The sequence below is a fragment of the Ruditapes philippinarum genome, unplaced genomic scaffold (genome assembly GCF_026571515.1).
Source record: "Ruditapes philippinarum isolate M1 unplaced genomic scaffold, ASM2657151v2 ctg5247_1_1_1_1, whole genome shotgun sequence".
NCBI classification, from domain to species: Eukaryota; Metazoa; Mollusca; class Bivalvia; order Venerida; family Veneridae; genus Ruditapes; species Ruditapes philippinarum.
This window is the reverse complement of record NW_026867327.1, coordinates 139,441-161,071: the sequence shown is the minus strand read 5'-3', so window position 1 is coordinate 161,071 and position 21,631 is coordinate 139,441. Positions and strand designations below refer to the sequence as shown.

The window sequence follows — 21,631 nt, the reverse complement described above, 5'->3', positions numbered from 1 at the left end:
TTCGGGTGGGGAAAAGGCGTTTCATTCCTTGTGTTTTTTTTATAGTATATAGGGGGTTTATTTGGATATTATAATTAATATTGGTTATTTGATAGAATTTCAAGTTCCTGTGAATGAGGTATCATTACCCCGAGAACTGTAAACTCTACTTGTCATATCTACCCAAAGTCGTGTGCATAAATAGTTTTATAATCACATGCATTAAAGCCTATGGAATGTGGAAACAGAAACAACAGTATCACAAATAATTAGATTAAAACTCTACAAATTCATTTCGTTATTTGAATTCTTCCCGCGCACCTCATGTTCTGAAACCTCATTCAGATTTTGTAAAGCTGCCATTTTGAATATGCGATTATACTACTTTGTCCCAAGCCATACCTATTCTAATATTTTCAACGTTACAAAAAAACTTATTTATTTCACAAAATACATCTAAAGAAATCTTTTTGAGTCTAATAAACTTACCATTCTCCTCCCGTAGGTTAAACACGCCGCCATGACAGTACGCACTAAATGCCGTCCACTAAAACCTACATTCCGGTTCACGTAAAATAAATTGAAAACATGGAACACGAAAAAATCATATTTTTATTTTTTTTCCATATTGATTTGATTTTTGGACATACGATAGGAATAATATCAAATTAAATAATACTATAAAAACATTTTCTATATATAGTCAATTTTTAAAGTTATTTAATATAAACTGCGGTCTCCCTATTACATGTTTCAAAATATACACTGCTCTGAACGAAAAACGTTATTTTTCTCGTGATTTGACACCTACTTTCAAAACAACAATAACCTATCTTCTAAATCACATCCACTTATGTGAATGCTAAACAGAAATAGCTAATGGCATCCCCACTTCATAAGCCAGCTTAACCTGAATTATTAGAGGGACCAAAATTTGTCCCCGTAATCCAACAGTCTCCGTAATGCAGTTCTTTTGAGTATTCTCAGTCTACTTAAAGCATAAAATATATATATATATATATATATATATATATATATATAGAATATACAAAACAAAAAAATTAGATCTACATTATAATTATGTTAACCTCATTATATGTATATTTAGTTGGTATTGATAAAGAACTTTGACGCTCATAGCACTTTCACTGTTTTTAGAAATCTTTATTTATAGGTCCTCTGCTGTGTTGTCTTTAATCGGATACCGTATTCATGAGTATGTATGTCCACAGCACAGTTTCGATAGCCAGATCAATGACGTCAGACATATTACGTCATATTCTCAATGGATGCGCCCATAGCAAAAAGTTAACACCGGCAATCAATATGTTTCTATTAGAAAAAACAGGCTTTAAGTTTATAGTCTTTATTTTTTACATTCAAAACATTTTATGTCAAAATGTGAACGATGAATACTTCTTGCAAGAAGGGAGCTTGGGTCACTGCGGACAGAACATCGTGAATAAAGCAAGTGTTATTGTTCGATCCCATGTCGGTGCAGGTCTATTTGGTGGTTTAAATACCTACCAGGCTGATCAACAATGTGCTGTCACGTTTCAAGCGGAAAACGGTAATTTAAATCACGCGACTAAACTTATTTGTAATAATATTGTTGTTGATTCAACTAAACTGTCAGTATCTAGTTTTACAGAAGTTGTTTGGCGTAGATTTTATGTTTCAGGGAGTGGTGGCGGGGGTGCAGGTTGGGGATTTGGGCGGAGGATCACTACTGTCCTAAACTGTCAGTAGAATTGTCACTATACCTTTAATTTAGTGCTAGGCATTTTTGAACATATGTGGGTAAAACTACTAATGTCTTAGGCACTGTGATCCAATATTTGTCTGTGATAGTGATACTAGGTTTATTTAAAAAGGGCATAGATTCTCTACTTTTATAAAAAAATATTTCCTTTTTCAACCAAAATCTTGACCAAAGTTAGTTAGTTTAGTTTTATTTAGGGGGGAAAGGGTTGTAATTATGTATATATTTCTATGGACCCCATTGGAAATAAGCTTTGAGCTAAATGGGCTATCCATAGGTGCATAGTACCTCTTATTATTCTTTTATGACAAAAGTGTGCTCTTTTGTGCTGTTTTATGATCTCATTTTATATAATGATTTATATGTTATCTCTTAACTGTATGAGTTTATTATTTGTATCATGTGCAATGTTCCTGAATGTATAAATAAATTTAAAAAAATAACCGGTAAAAGGAGACATTTCCAATCTATTAAAATAACGTAGATCTATGTTTATGTACTACCGTATATAAACGGTTGTTTGCCATAAACACCTCGCGGCCGAGTGGTTAAGGTCGCTGACTTGAGTCAGATATCACAGGTCCCTCACCGCTGTAGGTTCGATCCTCATTCGGGTCGAAATCTTTCATGTGAGGAAGCCATCCAGCTGGCTTACGGAAGGTCGGTGGCTCTACCCAGGTGCCCGCTCGCTTAGCGGCTCGGGTTCTATTTCCAAACAACCGTTTACTTTTTTCTAAAAGAAATGGAAAGTTATATATTCGTTATAAATATTCCTGACAGGTTATAGGGTTGGTCGTTTGGAAATATAGCCCACGCTGATGCCTTTCCCCAAATCTAACGGTGTCTGTGGCACTCCCAAAATGTTGAAAAATATAAAGGTAGTAGATCTAACTTACTAGATTTTTACTTTAATATTACAGAGTACACTTATATCATCTGATAACGATTCTATACAAAAGTATATGACACTTAAACAATTATAACCAATGACAATAAACTGTTTTCAATACAAATCAAACGCTTCCACTTCCTGTTTTCAAATTGGTTGTTCGTCGGATATACCGATATTTGGATATAACGATATCCGGATATGTAGATATAAATTCGACACTTCCCTGAATATCGTTATAAACGGAATTTACTGTATATTAAACGTTCGTTACAAAGGATTGTTTTTCACGTCTGTAAGTAAAAGATTTTTTCTCTCATTTTATACCTATTTTGAGCAAACTACGCAAGTCAGTTCTCGTCCGTTTATGTATGGTGGACACTCAAGGCTCTTACCACAGACTGCTTCCACAAAATACAGCATAGCTTCCTGATCATCCGTCTTGCCCCCAACCACAACTTCCGGTCTTCTATCCAGACATATAAATTCTGAATCATGACTCTGGCCCACGAAGCCACTTACAAGGTACCCGCTATATTCTTTAGTCCAGCCGTTGTAACATTCCGTTCTGCCGGGAATCATGATGTTAGAACCTCTATGTGTGTGGCAAGCAACGCATGGTGCGTCATCGTTGTACACGTCATACCCAAAGAAATTGCTGGCCCCATTTCCTCGGTGATTCCAAAATTGATACTCCACTCCAGCTATTTTACCCAAACTCACTATAGATTCTTCGTAATGGTCCCATTGGGGGTCACCTGTAAGGCATAGATAGTTCGAACCCGTGCCTACCTGTTGATAATCGGATGAAGTACCCATATATCCTGAAAATTAATTGTGAATTGTTTAATTCATTTCCATAAAAATCTTTGTCACATTTATTTTCTAGATGCTATAGTAACAAACGTTGAAAAACGTATACATTCAGTGATTTTTCTCACTTAACTGCGAAGAGGCCTTAGCCTCTTGATTTTGGGGAAAATTATCGCTCAAATTGCTAATTTGGGACGTAAAAAAAGCAGGTTTAAGTTCGGACTTTTGGGAAAACAGAATGACTTAAAAGAAAGTTTCAATTGGGAAGAGGTCCTATATCGGTCAGGAAAATCACTGTACATGTAGTACATGTATGTATTATATAAGTGTTTCTTATATAATTCCTATTTGAACACGTTTAATAAAACCATATATCAAAATACATTGCATGCTTTTAAAATGCGCTGTTTTACTGTGACACGCATGCCTCATAACATAACATAATAGTTACTCCCTTTGGATTCCATTCATTTAATTTAGCTCTGCACCAACCGTTTTCTCTCACTCAGGACACTCAAAATTCTTAGGAACCATTTGCAACTTTTTAATGGAATGGCACGTGTGTGTGACATTGAAGATTTGAAGTTCCATGATATTTACAGTATAAATTTATCTGTGGATGAAACTCAAATACAAATTTTGCCATTTTCATAGTTAAATGTTGAATTCTGTTTAAGCCCCCGCTAGGGACATGGTGCTACCACTGCCCGTGAACAGACAGACTGAAACGTTTTTTAGTTTTAAGTGTTTTGAACTTTCTTTAAGGTTATCATATGATGTTTTAAATGTATATCTGTCTTCTGTTCAGTGTTGAAGTCAACAATAGTACGAGACCCTTGTTATCTCGACTGTTCGAATAAAAGGGAGAGCAGTGCGCACACAGGAGTGCGCGTCGACCTCACACATTTCAGAGCACAAATACCACACCGTATTACCGGCGGCAGTGATGGCAGATCACTGCAGTGATGGCAGATATCTGAAAATTACCGATCGATACAGGTAGGTTATAAATTTGGTTGGTTTAATTATATTACACAAATACGGCCCATATCATTGCTATAAAACTATTGTCCATTGAATGGAGATACTGTAAGGTAATTTTGGACTCGTTTTTTCCTGTTTTCAGACTATTTTGAGCAGGTTAAAAGTGAACCTTAGAAAAATCCGTGAAAATGTCTGTTTTCTGTTCAAAATATCTCAAGTTTTAAGTAAATGGCAGGATTTCCTGTTATCAATATAGACGTTCATCCATTGGGGTCACGCAAGCCAAATATCTACCCCGTGAGTCTTTTCTTGAAAGTTTTACAGACGCTCAATCTTGTCCGGTCGAAGAAAAAATGCTGCCGTTGTAGGCAGATACATATTATAAATGCTGCCGTCGATGGCAGAAATACCACGAAAGTGGCTAACATTCTGACAGAAAATCAAGTTCAATCTTTTATCAATTCCTCTTTTCTTTGCGTCCTTTTAGTCAGAATTGAGACGTTAAACTATCATTTCTAATATTTTCTCAAGATTGAAAAGTTATTAACCCATTACCCCATGAGCATCTTGTGAAAAATGGCTGTTTTCATTGAAAGGTCTCCCGTTACAAGTTCAAGTTGCTTTAAAACTATAAAAACTGCTTCAATACTAATCAAACTTGGCACAAATGTTAACTGGACCATTGCCTTTGTAACAACATGTTCAGTCTGAAATTTCCTGTTACCATAGCAACTAGGGGACATCTCAAAATTGCCAAAAATCACTATTTTGCGTTGATTTTTTCCATCAAAATTGATTTCAAAGTGCTGCCACTTCTCAATGGATTGAGATAGAGTCAAAGGCTTTTCAGCATTGGTTACACGTTACCTTATGATCGACCTGGGGCCATTTTTAGCCTCCCACAAGTCCAAAGTTTTCTTGGCGATGAGGGGGACTCAGCCCCCATTCAAACCCCCCCAAACAGAAGGGGGGCACATCCCCCTTCTAGCAACCCCCTGATGTATCTTTTGGATGCGGGTGGGTGGCGCGCCGAAAAAGTGGTCAATTTTTTAAACAACATTTATCAAACAAAAGTGTTTGGGGGCCTAAATAAGGCATTTTTTCACCATTTGAGAAAGCAAAAAAGGAGGGGGGGGGGGTGAAAAAGGCGTAGAAAGGCGTATATATATTTGGTAATGTGTTAACAGAAAATGATTAAAAAAAAACGAAATTACCCAAAAACGCGTGTTTCCATGTTAAAACATGGCCTCACATATAATTTTGAAGAAAAATTGCTGTTTTGTAGATTTTTTGATTTTTTTCATTAATGCGGTATGTGCATCGAAAAAAGCTTATTAGCAACATGCAGTTACAATACAAAAAGTTATGATTTAGTACCACAAAATTTCACTATAAATAGAGAAATGAACATGAAAAACTTCATTTTTCTATATTCATGCATGTGTGCTTGATCTGTTGTGTCTGTCAGTTACATGCATACAATACTATATGTATCTTAAGTTTAGCAGCGCACTCCCTTTTTAAGACATAACGCATATTACAGCAAGTAACTTCTGTAAGTGGATATTCATTTCCTAGCATATGACATTATTTTCTCGAGGTAATAATGTTCATCGCTTTATGACAAATAAAGGCTGAAATTTACTTAATCGGCGCAGATTATAAATTATTAAATTGATGTAATAAAGGGGAGACTATTAACCGCGCAACTGGCATCAGTGTATCATAAAACAATGTATGTTAATGTAAAATGGAAAGATAATATTATTGACAGTTCAAATATTTTCCTATATTATCAAGTTCTTGAAAAACACGAACAAACGTGGATTCATTCTTTTTAAATTTTTATGTTTGTAATAGCGTTGTGGTTTGCCTTTGAGTTTCATTTACTATGCTAAACTATTAACAACAGTTCTAACATCACGTGCTCCCATTTAACTATATATTTTTTCATTCATTTTTAGTTGTAACCATGACAACTTATAAAGATGAACCTTTCGATGATTCATATCACAAGATGAAAATAAATCCTGTATTTATAGGAAAAAAAACTAGAATTTTTTGATTTGTTATATTCTTTTTTTCTCTTTTTTGACCTTTTCAATTCATATGAACAGATCAAGCACACATGCATGAATATAGAAAAATGAAGTTTTTCATGTTCATTTCTCTATTTATAGTGAAATTTTGTCGTACTAAATCATCACTTTTTGTATTGTAACTGCATGTTGATAAAAAGCTTTTTTCGATGCACACACCGCAATTAATAACTTTTCTATCTTGAGAAAATATTAGAAATGATAGTTTAACGTCTCAATTCCGACTAAAAGGACGCAAAGAAAAGAGGAATTGATAAAAGATTGAACTTGAATTTTCTGTCAGAATGTTAGCCACTTTCGGGTATTTCTGCCCTGACGCAGCATTTAAATAAAGTATTGCCTTTCAACGGGAGCATTTTTTCTTCGACCGGGCGAATTGAGCGTCTGAAAACTTTTAAGAAAAAACTCACGGGGTAATTTTGGCTTGCTGACCCCAATGGTGAAGTCTATATTGATAACAAAAAACCTCCATTTTCTTAAAACTTTAGATATTTTTTAACAGAAAAAAGCTTTTTTACGGATTTTTCTAAGGCTTTTACTTTTAAACCCGCTAAAAAATCTTAAAACAGGAAAAAACAGTCCAAAATTTCTTACATTATCTCCCTTTTGGACAATATTTATAGCAAAGATATGGGCCGTATTGTGTAAAAATTTTAAACCCAAACCAAATTTTTAACCACCTTTACCGTGGTAATTTTCAGATATTGCCCTCACTGCGTGATCTGCCCTACTGCCGCCGGTAATAAGGTGTGAATACTAACAAGTAGAGATTTTGATGCTAAAGCATCAAGTCGCCGGATAGAAAAATGATCGTATTATCATAAATATAAGAAAATATAAGTTTAATGGTTCAAGTATAAAAATAAGAGGAACAATGAGTTGAGTAATGTTTGCCACTGAGGCTTGTATGGCAAGTGCTATGCTGGTAATTCTTCTTGTAATTATACTTTATACATATACTGTTGTACCATACATTGAAATCCGTATAGGTAACTAGTTCAGATTCAGATAATTACCGACAAATAATTACCGATCATCGAATATTTGCAAAGTGACTATGAAAATATATATGTTTAATTATTACATGAAACAATACAATTTTACTGTAAAAGTGTTGTACATCATTATTATGTGCTATAAAAAATATATATAATTTAGTTGAAATTCAATACACGTATTCCAATCGTTACATACGATATATAAAATTAACGTTTAATTGCCTTTCAGTGCGATAAACTATCAACACAAAGATAGTTTATTATTTTTTTCTATGTATCTAATACGATTCCGGACCCCTGACGTCATACCGTTTTGGAAACCTGCGTGACGGAAACCGACGGAATATACCGAAATCAACGATTCAATAATGTGCCTCTTAAGCATAACATTATTTTGGGATGTTCAACCTAAACTAAACAATATAACTTTCTTGTCGAATGTTTGACAGAAAGGGCCAAGTTAAACCCTTTACCAAGAAGAAAGGAAAATGTTTTGAAAATGTATTTTTAAAGTAAACAGGTTTCTCTTATGATATAAAGTATGAACCTGGTTAATGAAAAAAAACTTATGTTACTGTAATTATCTGTACAAAATTACAATGATTTACATCTTATCAGTTACCACCATTAACAAATTACCTGTCTTATCAGCAATCTGTTACTATTAATAGATTTTATAACGATATACAACATATATAAACATGTAGTCACGTGATTCTTACGAATGACCAGGGAGCATTTGTTTATAATTAGATAAAATAATGTAATATAAAAGGTCTCATAAAAATAAACAACCAAATAATTCTAAAGAGTCATTTCAAATATCATTCATGATTTATTTATTATAGAATAGCAATGCTTGACACATAGAAAAAAGTAATAGTATCTCTAATATTCAAGGACTGATCCTTGGGGATACGTTATTGATTCATTTTATGAAAATTGTAATGTTGCTTTTTAAGACGTCAATATGTGCATATTTCATTCCACTGAGCAAAGTTATCATATGTTTGATTTTTGTGATTACTGAAAAATAATTGTTGTCTTTAATTGTTCAATGATTGATATGCTTTTATTTTCAGATTTTAAGGGCTTCTCCTACCATAGGTATAATATTAAACTATTACAAATATAGTCGCCGGTTTCTACCGGCGACTAATCAATATGATTGTTTTGCGTACAAATTGGTATCGTGGAACTTTACAAACTTGTTGTCTGTGATTATCTAACTTGATTGGCACAGATCCCATAACTCTGATTTACCATTTGACAAAAGTTTTGCCACTTTTCTTATGTCAGGCACTGATTATAGTCAATCACACTGTCTGACGGAAATCTCTTGCTTTTATTAACCTACATGTGTTAGCTAGCACTTTTCTAAGAAATTCCTGGCGTAGTAAATATTTCTAGTGTATACTTCCTTGTTTGCACCCCTTTCCATTTTATTACAGGATGGCGGTGCTATGGGACCAAAGGTTAGGTATGGTAATGTACGTCCCGCACTCGGAAAATCTCGGCTTTTATCAATAATCTGAAGTTTGACGGAAAGGGCCGATAAGATGCGATTGAATGTCCCGTTCAATAAGTCATATAACAATATCATACCTGAATAAATTATTTCTGTCCCATTGCCAGAACACGTTGTGCGGCCCCATCTTATGTACGTTGATCCTGAATCTAGAAAGAAAATAACCAAGGGCCGTATGCTTTAATGTAACTAATGAAGTAAAAATACTTTAAGATTTTTCATATAAGTTTTCTTTGTTTTCGAATTTAAATAAAAAAAATACATTCCGTTTATCGATATGTGATAAAAACAATAGGAAATACATGTACAGGCAAAAACATGCATAAAAGCAAACAAACAGAGACAGACGAACAAACACACATACACACACAGGATAGACTAATAAAAATATATTTGAACCTGACGATGTCTTGCTTAGTTTTTCAGTCAAATTATTAATCAAGTTCTTCTGCTCCTGAAGTTCCTGTCTAAGTTTTGCAAACTCCTGTGCTACATCCACGTCACTGTGGTACACCAGTCGCTTCTGTGGCGTCTCCGCATTTCCATGCGCATGACAACGGGAATTGCAAATGAAAAGTATTAATAAAAAGAACACGAAATTCATCACAAAAGCCATCGGTTAAGATTCCAAAATAAAGGCTATATTATAAACATGGTATATTATAAACATAGATAACAAACTGTAAAGGTGTATAGGCCAGTTCATGATAAGAAATGTATATCACATCGTAGCTAATCATGTAGTAGCTTTATCATATTGCAAAGACATGTTCATACCGAACAACAACAAAGCTACAATATCTTTAGCTCCTTTTTATTTGCTCGACCTGCTGTCGAGATGCAATCACCAAAGACCCATCTATATGCATGCTAACAGTTCCACCTCTCTCTAATTTGGACTTCATTAAAACACATAATTGAGCCGCGTCATGACAAAACCAACATAGTGGGTTTGCGACCAGCATGGATCCAGACCAGCCTGCGCATCCGCGCAGTCTGATCAGGATCCATGTTGTTCGCTTACCAACTCTATTACAAGTGGAGAAACTGACAGCGAACAGCATGGATCCTGATCAGACTGCGCGGATGCGCAGGCTGGTCTGGATCCATGCTGGTCGCAAACGCACTATGTTGGTTTTGTCGTGACGCGGCTCATATATACATGTACATTGATGTTCTAAATTAACCTTATTTCAGCTGTCGGTAACTGAATTCTCTCATGGAACAAACGCAGACACATCCTTTAAGTCTGATTATGACCTGCGTTGTTTGATATTTAGTCAGTACTTATTTTGAAATGTTTTCTTAACATGATGAATACTTTTGTTCAGGTTGAAAGCTAGACAAGTACATTTTAGATATTTTATCGTGTCTGATAAGGCTTTAAATAACTATGGCATCTTAGCGTAAAAATATAAAGTAAAATGTGCACTTATACATTGTATCACCGTTGTGTATAGTTTAAACTTCTTAATATCATACTAATATATATGCCCTTGCAATGACGAATTAAATTTAATAACCAATGCAAGAGGCATATTATGCCTCAAAAATGAATACATGTAAATAAATTGTTCTTCAAAAAAGGCTAACATTTGCTTGGAATTGTTGTATTAATATATTTAGAACATGTAAGATGCTTATCGCAAGGATAGAGAAGAGCTGGAAGTGGAATTATATTTAATTATTTATTATCAGAAAAGTAAAAAAAAATGTAAACAAATAAGACTTTTAACTTCCGGACAACTAATGGTCAATATGCTATAGAAGCAAAATGTGATTTGATCAGCTATATGGAAAATGAGTTCTCTTTTTAAAATTGTAAAAGGAAACAAAAAATAATAAGCTTTTGAAAATAAAAATGTCTTTAAAGGGACTCCACTAGGGTCTAAAAGCCTAAAAAAACATAAAGTTTGAATTTCTTACATAAATAAGCTGGGGGCACTTAAACAGACAATTATGCGAAAGGTTAAGAAATATGCTTATACATAAATTAAAAGTCGTATTTTTGTGCTTTTCTTAATCCACGTTATATGAAAAGCGTTGCAACGCGTTTCGATTTTGGGTCATTATTTAAATAATAATTCTAGAAAAACGGCATGAGCGAATGATCTGAAATTTTGCACAAAGTTTATTGGTCTAGATCAACATCAAATGGAACATTTATCTCGAAAAAATAAATCCAGTCCCACAATGTCAATAAAATATCAGTGGAGTCTTTTTAATGTTGTTTTAATTGGATTGGAGTTCATAATTGAACTCAATACAGTGTTGAAGCAGTACCTCTAGACGCTTGACGGAAATCATGATCACAAAGTAGAAACATGTCTAGTCGTTTTTTTTCGGCTATTCTTACCTCTTACATTTTTCATTCATGATCGTATTTAAATCGGTGTGAGTTGATAAATTAGCAGTTTCGAAGTGCAGTTCGGCGGTTAAAAAAGGCGAGATTTTAGCATATAATTTTATCATTTAGGCACCCATCCGGAATATACCGGAATACGGCATAAAGTGTGGTGCACCAATACTGTAAATGGCCTCACTCCTTTTAATTTGTGTTATAATTAATCTATCATGTTCTATTTTCATGATTTCAGGGCAAAAGATTCTCGTGCACTTCACATTCTTTGAAATGCAGCCCCCAGAGGACAACACGTGCAAAGACAAGATTATTATCACAGAAATGGGCACAGGTAACACAAGAAATTACTCTTTTATTGAAATACAGTAAATCTTGTAAAAATTTCGGTCTTGCAGTCGAAGTATTGAGAATAATTTTTGGTCATATGGCGCCAAAACAGATAAATTGATTTTTAAAATTGATACTAAAACATTTTTTTTTATGTTAGTCTTGATTTTAGTGACAAAATAGTCGAAATTACCAATTATATTATACTTATCACTTTATTGTTGTTGTTATCACTGTGTCACCATTGTTCGTCAGTGTGGACCCGATATTTGTTGCATTGCCGCTTAATGCCGCAACCACTGCTAAACGTCGCAAAGTATTTTGCCGTTCAGTGCCGCAGTGTTGTAAAAACCATTGATTTAAGTATAGTATACAACTGCGCTACATGTTAGGAGCAAATAATACTCATATTTAAAGTATAATTGCTTTGCGTACTTTTATAACTAGACTAGATTTCATCTATTTGCCCCTCACCGCTGTGAGTTTAAATCCCGCCAGGGACTAAGATTCTTTCATGTGAGGAAGCTTGCTAGCTAGCTTACTGAATGTCTGTAGTACTGCTCAGATCTAAAAACTTACTAGGACTTTGCATGTTCTAAAACAAGTTTAATAAACTTATGGGGAAAAATTCAACTGTTAATTGCATTTTTTTGTAAAAAAAAACCTAATTAGAAGCTACGAAGTCCTATATAACTTAAGGTTATATTTCTCAACTCCAAATAATACTTTCATTTCTCCCAATTAGGCTTTTAAAATTATGTTTATTTCTCCTAATTATCAGTAAAAGTCCTAATTAGTTGCAACTGAGAGTATCAAAGTCCTACTTAGTCACTTTTAACTCCCAATTAAGTCCTTTTTAGGCTTTTAAAAGTCCTAAACAGAAGTAACAAAGCTCTAATTAGGCATTTTACACTGTTAGTGCGAGTAAAGAAGAATATAAAAACTTAAAAATAAAATTAAGACTTTCGACCATGCGACCACATACATGCATCGAGGAAAGGTTGTAGGAAAGTGACCGTGCGACCACATACACGCATCACAGGACTCTCCTTCTCTTACAAGAAAGGGACAGAATGCCGTCCGCCTTTTTATTAAAAGGCAGATATCAAAAATATGCATTTTCCTTATTGTTAATAAGGAGGCAATTTTTAGAGACATGTTTAAAATTGGTTTATATACAACAATAGTTACGCAAACCAAACGGGGGATCAAGTTTCGCCTTTTTAAGTTTTCTATGAAATTTTAGAAAGATCATATATAATTTATTGGAAAATTTTGAGTTAACAGTTTTTTTTTCTTTTCATTCTCTGTTTATAATAGAATTACTTTATTTTTGCAAAACTGAATGTTTCAAAAACGTTTTATATGTGCGTTAAATATGGGAGATAAATATGGGAGGTATATTTCACACTTTGTTATGCAAATATTAACCTGGGGGCATTTTACCAAAGTAAGCATTTAATTTCTATATTTGGCTTATCCTTCTTGTCATAGAAAAAGGTAATATGATGGGGTACTATATAGCCTGCTGAATTTGTAAGCTTTCATTTTTTAGAATTGTCTATCGATCTGGGCATATCAAGATAGCAAATTCTAAAGTTAGTCAGCCATAAGTACAGAGAAGGTTCAGTCTGCACGAATGAAAATAAAACAACAACAAAAAAACCGAAACTCTGAATTAATCTTTGACTTGCACCCTTACTGAACAGTGGCTCGGCTCTTTCGCATTTTGGTGATCTGTTTAAATGCGAGCATTCGAGGCTTCCGTTATAGAGCCATCGACCAAGACAAGGCTGAAATGGATAAACGCATTTTCTAAAAACATCCTATACCAAGTTGAACATTTTCTCACCATTCGTGATGCACGTTGCTGTATATCTATCAAAGTATAAAATGTGTCATTTTCAATCACTTCTTCATTACTGATTGGATAACTTTCAAGTGAAATATTCAATGCTCCTTAAAATGTTTTCCTAGATGTTAAATTTGCAAAATGGTGCATTTGAAATAGATTATTTAATTTTGAAACTTGGTCCTTGGATGCGCATTCTTTTACTGGGTTTTAACAGTGTGGTGGGGCGTGGTGCGTTGAAGATTCAATCTTTGATTCGATATTCATTGTATTGCCAGTAACTTTTAAATAGTGTTGCATTGCTTTTGCGAAATTAACTTCGTGCTTAGCGCCTCACTGAAACATTTCATGAATGTAAGTCTTTATCAACTCATGGAATTTTGTCTTTTTATGAATAATGATCACAAATATTCTACAATATTGATACTAATTGAATGTTTGTTTTGGTTCCATCACACTCGCTAGGGTTCTTTCACATTGCCAATGGGTCAAGCACCGTGCCGATGGCTCAATCACATTAAAAATGTATTTTATTTTGTACCAAGGTATTTTTTGTATTGAGCCAAATGTGAGGTAGGCACAATGCCACATTGCAAGATTATGTGGGTCAACACTAACTTTATACAATGTAGTAGAGAAATCACTCAAGATGTGTCTTATCGTGAAGGAAGAATATTTGATATTAGGTGAAAGTTCTAACAACATCATTTTTGGGTATTTCGTATCGAGAATGCATCCCGAATGATGAGAAAAACGTTCTACATGGCATAGCATTCTTTGATTTTTGAAAAACAAGCATATTCTTTTAAATCGGATTTTTTACAAACTGTGTTTACCTGTTTCAGCTTTGTTTTGGTCGATGGCTCTACAGCGGAATTGTCATGGGCTCTCCTTTAATGAGATCTCCAAAATGTGAAAGAGCTACTGTTTAGTATGGGTGAATAGAATCCAGTTTCGTTGAGTCTGCAACAGATAAACATGTATGTCTCGAATTTCAGATGAGATGATATCAAATTTTTTACTAATTGATGAATGAATTATGGTGATCAAATCATATTAAGACTGTTCGAGAAAAATATTGTTTTGTTTAATCATGCTTTAAGACCAAAACATTGTATTTCAGGGAGTTATCAAGTCACGGAATTCTGCATTAAACATGGTAATTTTTCTTCTTTAAAATATTAAATAATTATTTATAATATACTAATATCTCTTATCACATTATTGTAATTACATCAACTTAAGACCATCTATAGCTCTTTAACTATCCTTTTTCGCCATGTTTATCTTTCCCTTTTATAGATTCTTAATTACATGTATATCGGTTTATTTATTTTTGCTACTATTTTTATCTACTGACAGTTATCCTGGTTTATTTTATGCTTTTCAGTGGATTACTGATTTATCTGTGAAAATTATATTTGATAATTTCACAGTGAAAACTAGAACTATCACTAAATGTGATTAATACCCCCACACGTCTGCTTAGGAAATGAGGATGTTACTAGTAACAGAATACCTTGTAATAGAATTAAAACATAGAGTTATGGTTGTGGGCAATTAAAGATAATTGTGGTTCATGTATGTTGCATTTCCTTTCAATGTGGTTGGCCATTGATGAAGTTTAATTGAATTACTCTGTAATAAGTCCAGAAAGACAAAGAAAAAGAACAAAGGGCAATAACTCTATAAATACTGAAGATAGAGTTATAGTTCTTGTGCACTGCACTTCCTCTTATTGTGCTTGACCATTGTATGAAGTTGTTTTGAATTCCAACCAGTATGTTTTAAGTTATGCTCCGGACAAGGAAAAGTATCAAAGGGCAGTAACTCTGTATTTTGTCAAAATGGAGTTATGGCTCTTGTGCACTGCACTTCCTTTTAATGTCCTTGACAACTGTATGAAGTTGTAATGAATTCCAAACAGTAGTTTTCAAGTTATGCTCTGGACAAGGAAAAGTAACAAAGGGCAATAACTCTGTAATTAGTCAAGATGGAGTTATGGTTCTTGTGCACTGCACTTCCCCTTCTTGTGCTTGACCATTGTATGAAGTTGTTTTGAATTCCAACCAGTAGTTTTCAAGTCATGCTCTGGACAAGGAAAAGTAACAAAGGGCAGTAACTCTGTAATTACCAAGTCAAAATGGAGTTATGGTTCTTGTGCACTGCACTTCCTCTCAATGTGCTGGACCATTGTATGAAGTTATAATGAATTGCAACAATTAGTCTTCAAGTTGTGGTCCGGACAAAAGAAAGCAATGGAAAAGTAATAAAGGGCAGTAACTCTGTAGTTACTTTAGATAGAGTTATGGTTCTTATGCACTGCAATTCCTCTCAATGTGCTTGACCATTGTATGTAGTTATATTGAATTCCAACCATTAGTCTTCAAGTTATGGTCCGGACAAAAAAAGAAGGCAATGGAAAAGCAACAAAGGGCAATAACTCTGTAATTACTTTAGACAGAGTTATGGTTCTTGTGCACTGCACTTCCCCTTATTGTGTTTGACAATTGTATGAAGTTGTTTTGAATTCCAACCAGTAGTTTTCAAGTTATGCCCCGGACAAGGAAAAGTAACAAAGGGCAATAACTCTGTAATTAGTCAAGATAGAGTTATGTTTCTTACGCACTGCACTTCCTCTCAATGTGCTTGACCATTGTATGTAGTTATATTGAATTCCAACCATTAGTCTTCAAGTTATGCTCCGGACAAGGAAAATGCAACGGACAAAAAAAAGCAATGGAAAAGCAACAAAGGGCAATAACTCTGTAATTACTTTAGATAGAGTTATGATTCTTGTGCACTGCACTTCCCTTATTGTGTTTGACAATTATATGAAGTTGTTTTGAATTCCAACCAGTAGTTTTCAAGTTATGCCCCGGACAAGGAAAAGTAACAAAGGGCAATAACTCTGTAATTACTCAAGATAGAGTTATGGTTCTTGTGCACTGCACTTCCTCTCAATGTGCTTGACCATTGTATGTAGTTATATTGAATTCCAACCATTAGTTTTCAAGTTATGCTCCGGACAAGGAAAATGCAACGGACGTCTGGACCGACCGACCGACCGACCGACCGACCGACCGCCCGACCGACCAACCAACCGACCGACCGACCGACCACCGGGTGACTCCTATATACCCCCCCAAACTTCGTTTTTGGGGGTATAATTATCGAAATATAATTTCACAGTTTTCAATGACGAAACTACTTTTTTTAAAGATTTTCCCCATGCGGTAATCAATAATTTTAAAAATACATACCTTCCACATGCATATTTTACTGCCATATGGCTACGCCACTCGTGAGAATACTGATTTTAAAGCTCACTCGATGAAATACAATTTCATCTTACACACTAACAAACAAATATCCTCTATTTCATTTTCCCATTTTCACGTCTTACAGATTATGTCTCTGTGACAGAGAAAATAGAAATAAAGTTCATATCGGACGCAGTGCAAGTGAAAAAAGGATTTGTGGCTACTGTCACAGGTTTTCGCGAGGGGACATGCACAAATACGGAATTCAAGTGCGATACAAATAGGTCAGTATTTAAAATTCTGTTTGATGTAAAAGATGTGTAATCTATATATTTATGTAACAATAATATGTAAAAAGATGATCAGCAAACACGTTAAATGTGACCATTGTAATAACACTAAGGTAAAGCATCCATACAAGCTTAAAACTTGACTACAACCCAGCTTTTTTATGTCTTTTATTTTATAACCGTAACAGAAGTAACAAGAAAATTTGTTTCGCCAGTACTCTGTGCAAACGCCAGTACTCTGTGCAAATGTATTTATTTAAAGCTATAAAACTGTTTTGTTTGTATCTGTCTTCGAATCGTTCAGTTAAAAAAGCAAGCTTATTTCACGTTATGTGAAGTCAGCAAAATTGACTCAAAAGTGAGTTCGAAGCTTAATATGCGCACCCCGTTCCCTTTATCGTTAAAATGTGTATGGTTTATTTTTCAGATGTATATCTAACGACCTGAAATGCGATGGTCTTCAACAGTGTATAGATGGATCAGATGAAAAAAAGGAGCTTGTAAATATCTATTTGAACCGCGTCACGACAAAACCAACATAATGGGTTTGCGACCAGCATGTATCCAGACCAGCCTGCGCATCCGCGCAGTCTTATCAGGATCCATGCTGTTCACTAACAGTTTCTTTACTTGTTATAAGGTCTGTAAACGAACAGTATGGATCCTGATCAGACTGCGCAGATGCGCAGGCTGGTCTGGATCCGTGCTGGTCGCAAACCTATTATGTTGGTTTTGTCATGGCGCGGCTCATTTTACTTGAACAGTGTACCATCGATATGCATAGCCATGGTGTTATTCTTATTGTTGTTAGGCTTTTGTGACCATGTGTTAAGTTGCACAGACATGTAATTTCGATAGGCTCAATTTCAGTTTACCTTTTCCTAGTTAATCCCAGATTTTTACTACCCAAATTAGCAATTTTAGCGAGTGCCAGGTCTCATTCCTGTTTATTAGGAAAGCCCACTGCTTATTTATGAAACTTGCTTTGAATGGTAAACACAGTAGGCCAATTGCGCGTTCTATGAGAAAGCCACTTATCATTATTTACAGAGTAATGGCCATTTTCCCAAAAATTAAACCACTGTACAAATGTGCTCTATCCTTTTTATTATTATGTTATACCCCCTGGCGTCCGTCCGTCCGTCCGCCCGCCCGTCCGTCCGTTAGCAATTTGGTTTCCGGAGCATAACTTCCATTCGGCCCACAATATTCAAACTTCATAGGATGATTGTCCATATTGGATACAAGACCACGATTGATTTTTGGTCACAAGGTCAAAAGTCAAGGTCATTATTACTTTAAAACTTAAAACAGTTTCCGGAGCATAACTTAAGTCCCATTTGGCCCACAGGGTTCAAACTTCATAGGATGATTGTCCATATTGGGTACAAGACCCCTATTGATTTTGGGATCACAAGGTCAGAGGTCAAGGTCCCTATTACTTTAAAACTGAAAACAGTTTCCGGAGCGTAACTTATGTTCCATTAGGCCCACAATATTCAAACTTCATAGGATGATTGCACATATAAGGCAGAAGACCCCTATTGATTTTGGGGTCACAAGGTCAAAGGTCAAGGTCACTATTACTTTAAAACTGAAACAGTTCCATTTGGCCCACAATATTCAAACTTCATAGGATGATTGCTGTTTGAAGGAGGTAATACTTTATTTTATTCCCATGTCTTACAAATGCTTTATCCTTACTAAAAAACACTTTCGGGCATATAATGCTCCGCCTAGCGGTGCTCTTGTTTTTACACCCTCTATGAAGTAATAACAGTTAATTCTAAGCATACCATCAGCAACTGATTCTATAAGAGCAACCACTGCATGCGGTATGGCCACTGGTGTGACTTGACTGTTTTCTATTCAGTCAATACTTGATTTTTTTTAAATCCCCTGAAAATGATGAATGATTTTGACCAGATTGAGAAATGGACATGTTCAAATAGGATATTTGAGAGTGAGACTAAACAAGGATTGGAGCAATACACTAAATACCGTATTCCGGTATATACCGGGCAAGATGCTTGAATCATAAAATGCTTAAATCTTGCCTTTTTACCCAACGGAATGAACTTTAACTATAGGTCTAATTCACATTTTCACACCGATTTACGTATGATAATGAATTAAAAATGTAAATATCGGCGAAAAAAACGATATTTTATCTATTTTGTGATCATGTATTGAGTTAAATCGGATATTTGACTGGTAAACCTTAAGAGGGAACTTAGTTTCACCCTAGATATTTCAATCATAAAAAAATTGTTGAGCTTCCATATAAAATGTTATCTTCGCCTAATTAGCGTGCTTGTAGAATCTTTATACACAATGTACTATTCCTTTTATATTACACATTTTTGCAGGCTCAATGCTCGTTTTTTGAAAAAGTCATCGGAGAGGAGACGGCATTGGGAAACCACACTGTCCTTGCGATTTCTGTTGTTATTTGCGGCGTGATGCTAACCATATTTCTCACAGCTATTTTCTGGAAGGAAAGGCAATGCTGCAAGTTTTCTTCTGATGATCATGAAGATGATGCCATGGATATTCAACCGTCACCTCTCGTAGACGTACGGAAAGGTCGAGCGGCTCCCCCTGGTAATGTCTCTAGAAAGCAGTCGTCAAAGTCGTCGGTGGATAAGGTCGAAGAACGTAATAAGGCGGCGAAAAACACGGAGAAAAGAAAAGCGCAAAACGATGACGAGTGGTAGAACTACGGCGATTGGAACTATTCTGAATATACATAAGACTAACATTGTGTGTGTGGCAGTTTTAGTCACACACATGACGATATCTAACCGAATAAGGTGAACTTGGAAAGCTTTGGTTAATCATACATCTGGTTCATTTCTTACAAAACTTCTTCTTTTTGTAAATTGTTAGATATACCAGGCAAAATAATATGTGTAGAGCCATGACTTTTACATAATATGTTTTGTACAATGTATATGTTGTTGCAATGTAAGAATAAACATGTGTCGTTTTGTTAATGTAACTGGAGATATGTCTTAATGATGTTATACGTTAAATACATGTAACTTAAATTAGTTCCATTCTTTTTTTTTGATTTTATGCAACTTTAACCAAACGCTGATCAATGTCATTGTAACCAGAAGACACAGGATTTCGTATGCTGACCAGAAGATGAGGCGATAACACAGGGAGGTGTGACCAACTTGAAATGTGCATCGGTTAAAAAGATATGTTTGTTTCCGGTGAAACATATGCTGGTATAACAGCAATATAAGGACGATATTGTGCAGTAAGTTTTACAAATTTGAGTAGTTTTTGTTTTTTGAGAAAAAAAATCGAAATGCACACGACCCTTGTATAGTTCCTCGATAGTTTCTAATTTGATGTACATGTAGTCTTTTTCAAAAAAAATTTCCCGTGGCTTTAGATGTGTCAAGCATCAAACATGTTGATTAAGAGAATGACTATAAAAATAAGCTCAAAAACGCTTTACAATCAATAATCTTGATCTGGGATGATTAGAAACATACTCACAAACCATTGTTAGGTCAGTTCCTCGGAAATCAGCAACGAATGAAGGAAATAATGGTCAAAAAGTATGCATATTGTGATCCATATGTGGATATGTATTCCATTTCCAACATTAAACGCAATGAAATACATGGACTATCAGAAATCATAACAATGACAATATCTTATAAAAAAAACTAGCCGTATCCCAGTGACCTTAATATATCAATATTCTCAATGTTATTCCGTCATCAGTATATCTATTGGGAATTTGACGTACAACTGTATAACACGGGGCAATTCTTGCTGACGGAAATAATAGCTTGTCCCTGACGGCATTTGAACCTACGTGGATTACCAATACAACGCGTTTACACTTTGGCCACGACGCTACTCTACTATTTGGAGAGGGGAATGGGGGCCTTCTCCTAAAAATTGAAAATGAAGGTGTAAAAGGATGCATTATGGTGGTCTTTTGTGTTTTTATTATGTTACGACACTCGAATATATTTCATAATAAATTCGTTGCGGGCGAATCGGGAAGAAAAAAGATAAAAAGTCATGTGATACATTGGTGTGTTTATAAATATTAAATTTTAATTAAGATAACATAACAATCGCATGACAATCGGAACATTTTTTATCAGATTTTCCCATCATCATCAGCATCTTCATTATCATTTTTATTACTGTTGCTGCTGTACAAGGTGACTGGCGATAGATTAAGAGTTAAGAACACTTCACAGATGTTCATTTACCCCTACAGTCATATATGATAAACGAATGTGTCATAACCTTGACCTTTTGTTATCTTTAGAAATACGAACAATTGCAATGACTGAATTAATTGTCAAGATGGCAGACATTCGAAGATGCATCCATTTATATGCATGATGTTTATTTCGGATATTTTATGTAAGAAACGCCTAGTCTTGAACGAAATGGACGTCGAACAGGAAATTATAAATTTAAAACAAGCAAAGTCTCAAAAAGAGG

General features: G+C 34.8%; 2 protein-coding genes across 2 annotated transcripts; one reads left to right on the top strand and one right to left on the bottom strand.

The window, feature by feature from the left end:
• Nucleotides 1–1,218: 1,218 nt before the first annotated feature.
• Nucleotides 1,219–20,199, top strand: LOC132735728 (uncharacterized). The gene is made up of 6 exons (XM_060722717.1): nt 1,219–1,549; nt 11,650–11,745; nt 14,717–14,752; nt 17,002–17,140; nt 17,574–17,646; nt 19,516–20,199. The coding sequence occupies exons 1-6, from the start codon at nt 1,234–1,236 to the stop codon at nt 19,861–19,863; spliced, it is 1,008 nt and encodes a 335-aa protein (XP_060578700.1). The 5' UTR covers nt 1,219–1,233; the 3' UTR covers nt 19,864–20,199.
• Nucleotides 2,630–9,736, bottom strand: LOC132735736 (uncharacterized). Its single transcript, XM_060722725.1, has 3 exons — nt 9,452–9,736; nt 9,130–9,201; nt 2,630–3,454 (listed from the first exon to the last, which is right to left on the bottom strand). Exons 1-3 carry the CDS (start codon nt 9,666–9,668, stop codon nt 2,958–2,960), a joined length of 786 nt encoding a protein of 261 aa, XP_060578708.1. The 5' UTR covers nt 9,669–9,736; the 3' UTR covers nt 2,630–2,957.
• Nucleotides 20,200–21,631: the final 1,432 nt, after the last annotated feature.

Coding starts and splice junctions, on each gene's coding strand:
- LOC132735728 (XM_060722717.1), top strand. CDS start 1,234: ATGACGTCAGACATATTACGTCATATTCTCAATGGATGCGCCCATAGC. Junction 11,746..14,716: donor TATCACAGAAATGGGCACAG/GTAACACAAGAA, acceptor ATTGTATTTCAG/GGAGTTATCAAGTCACGGAA. Junction 17,647..19,515: donor CAGATGAAAAAAAGGAGCTT/GTAAATATCTAT, acceptor ACATTTTTGCAG/GCTCAATGCTCGTTTTTTGA.
- LOC132735736 (XM_060722725.1), bottom strand. CDS start 9,668: ATGGCTTTTGTGATGAATTTCGTGTTCTTTTTATTAATACTTTTCATT. Junction 9,202..9,451: donor ACTAAGCAAGACATCGTCAG/GTTCAAATATAT, acceptor TTTTCTTTCTAG/ATTCAGGATCAACGTACATA. Junction 3,455..9,129: donor GACAGAAATAATTTATTCAG/GTATGATATTGT, acceptor ATTAATTTTCAG/GATATATGGGTACTTCATCC.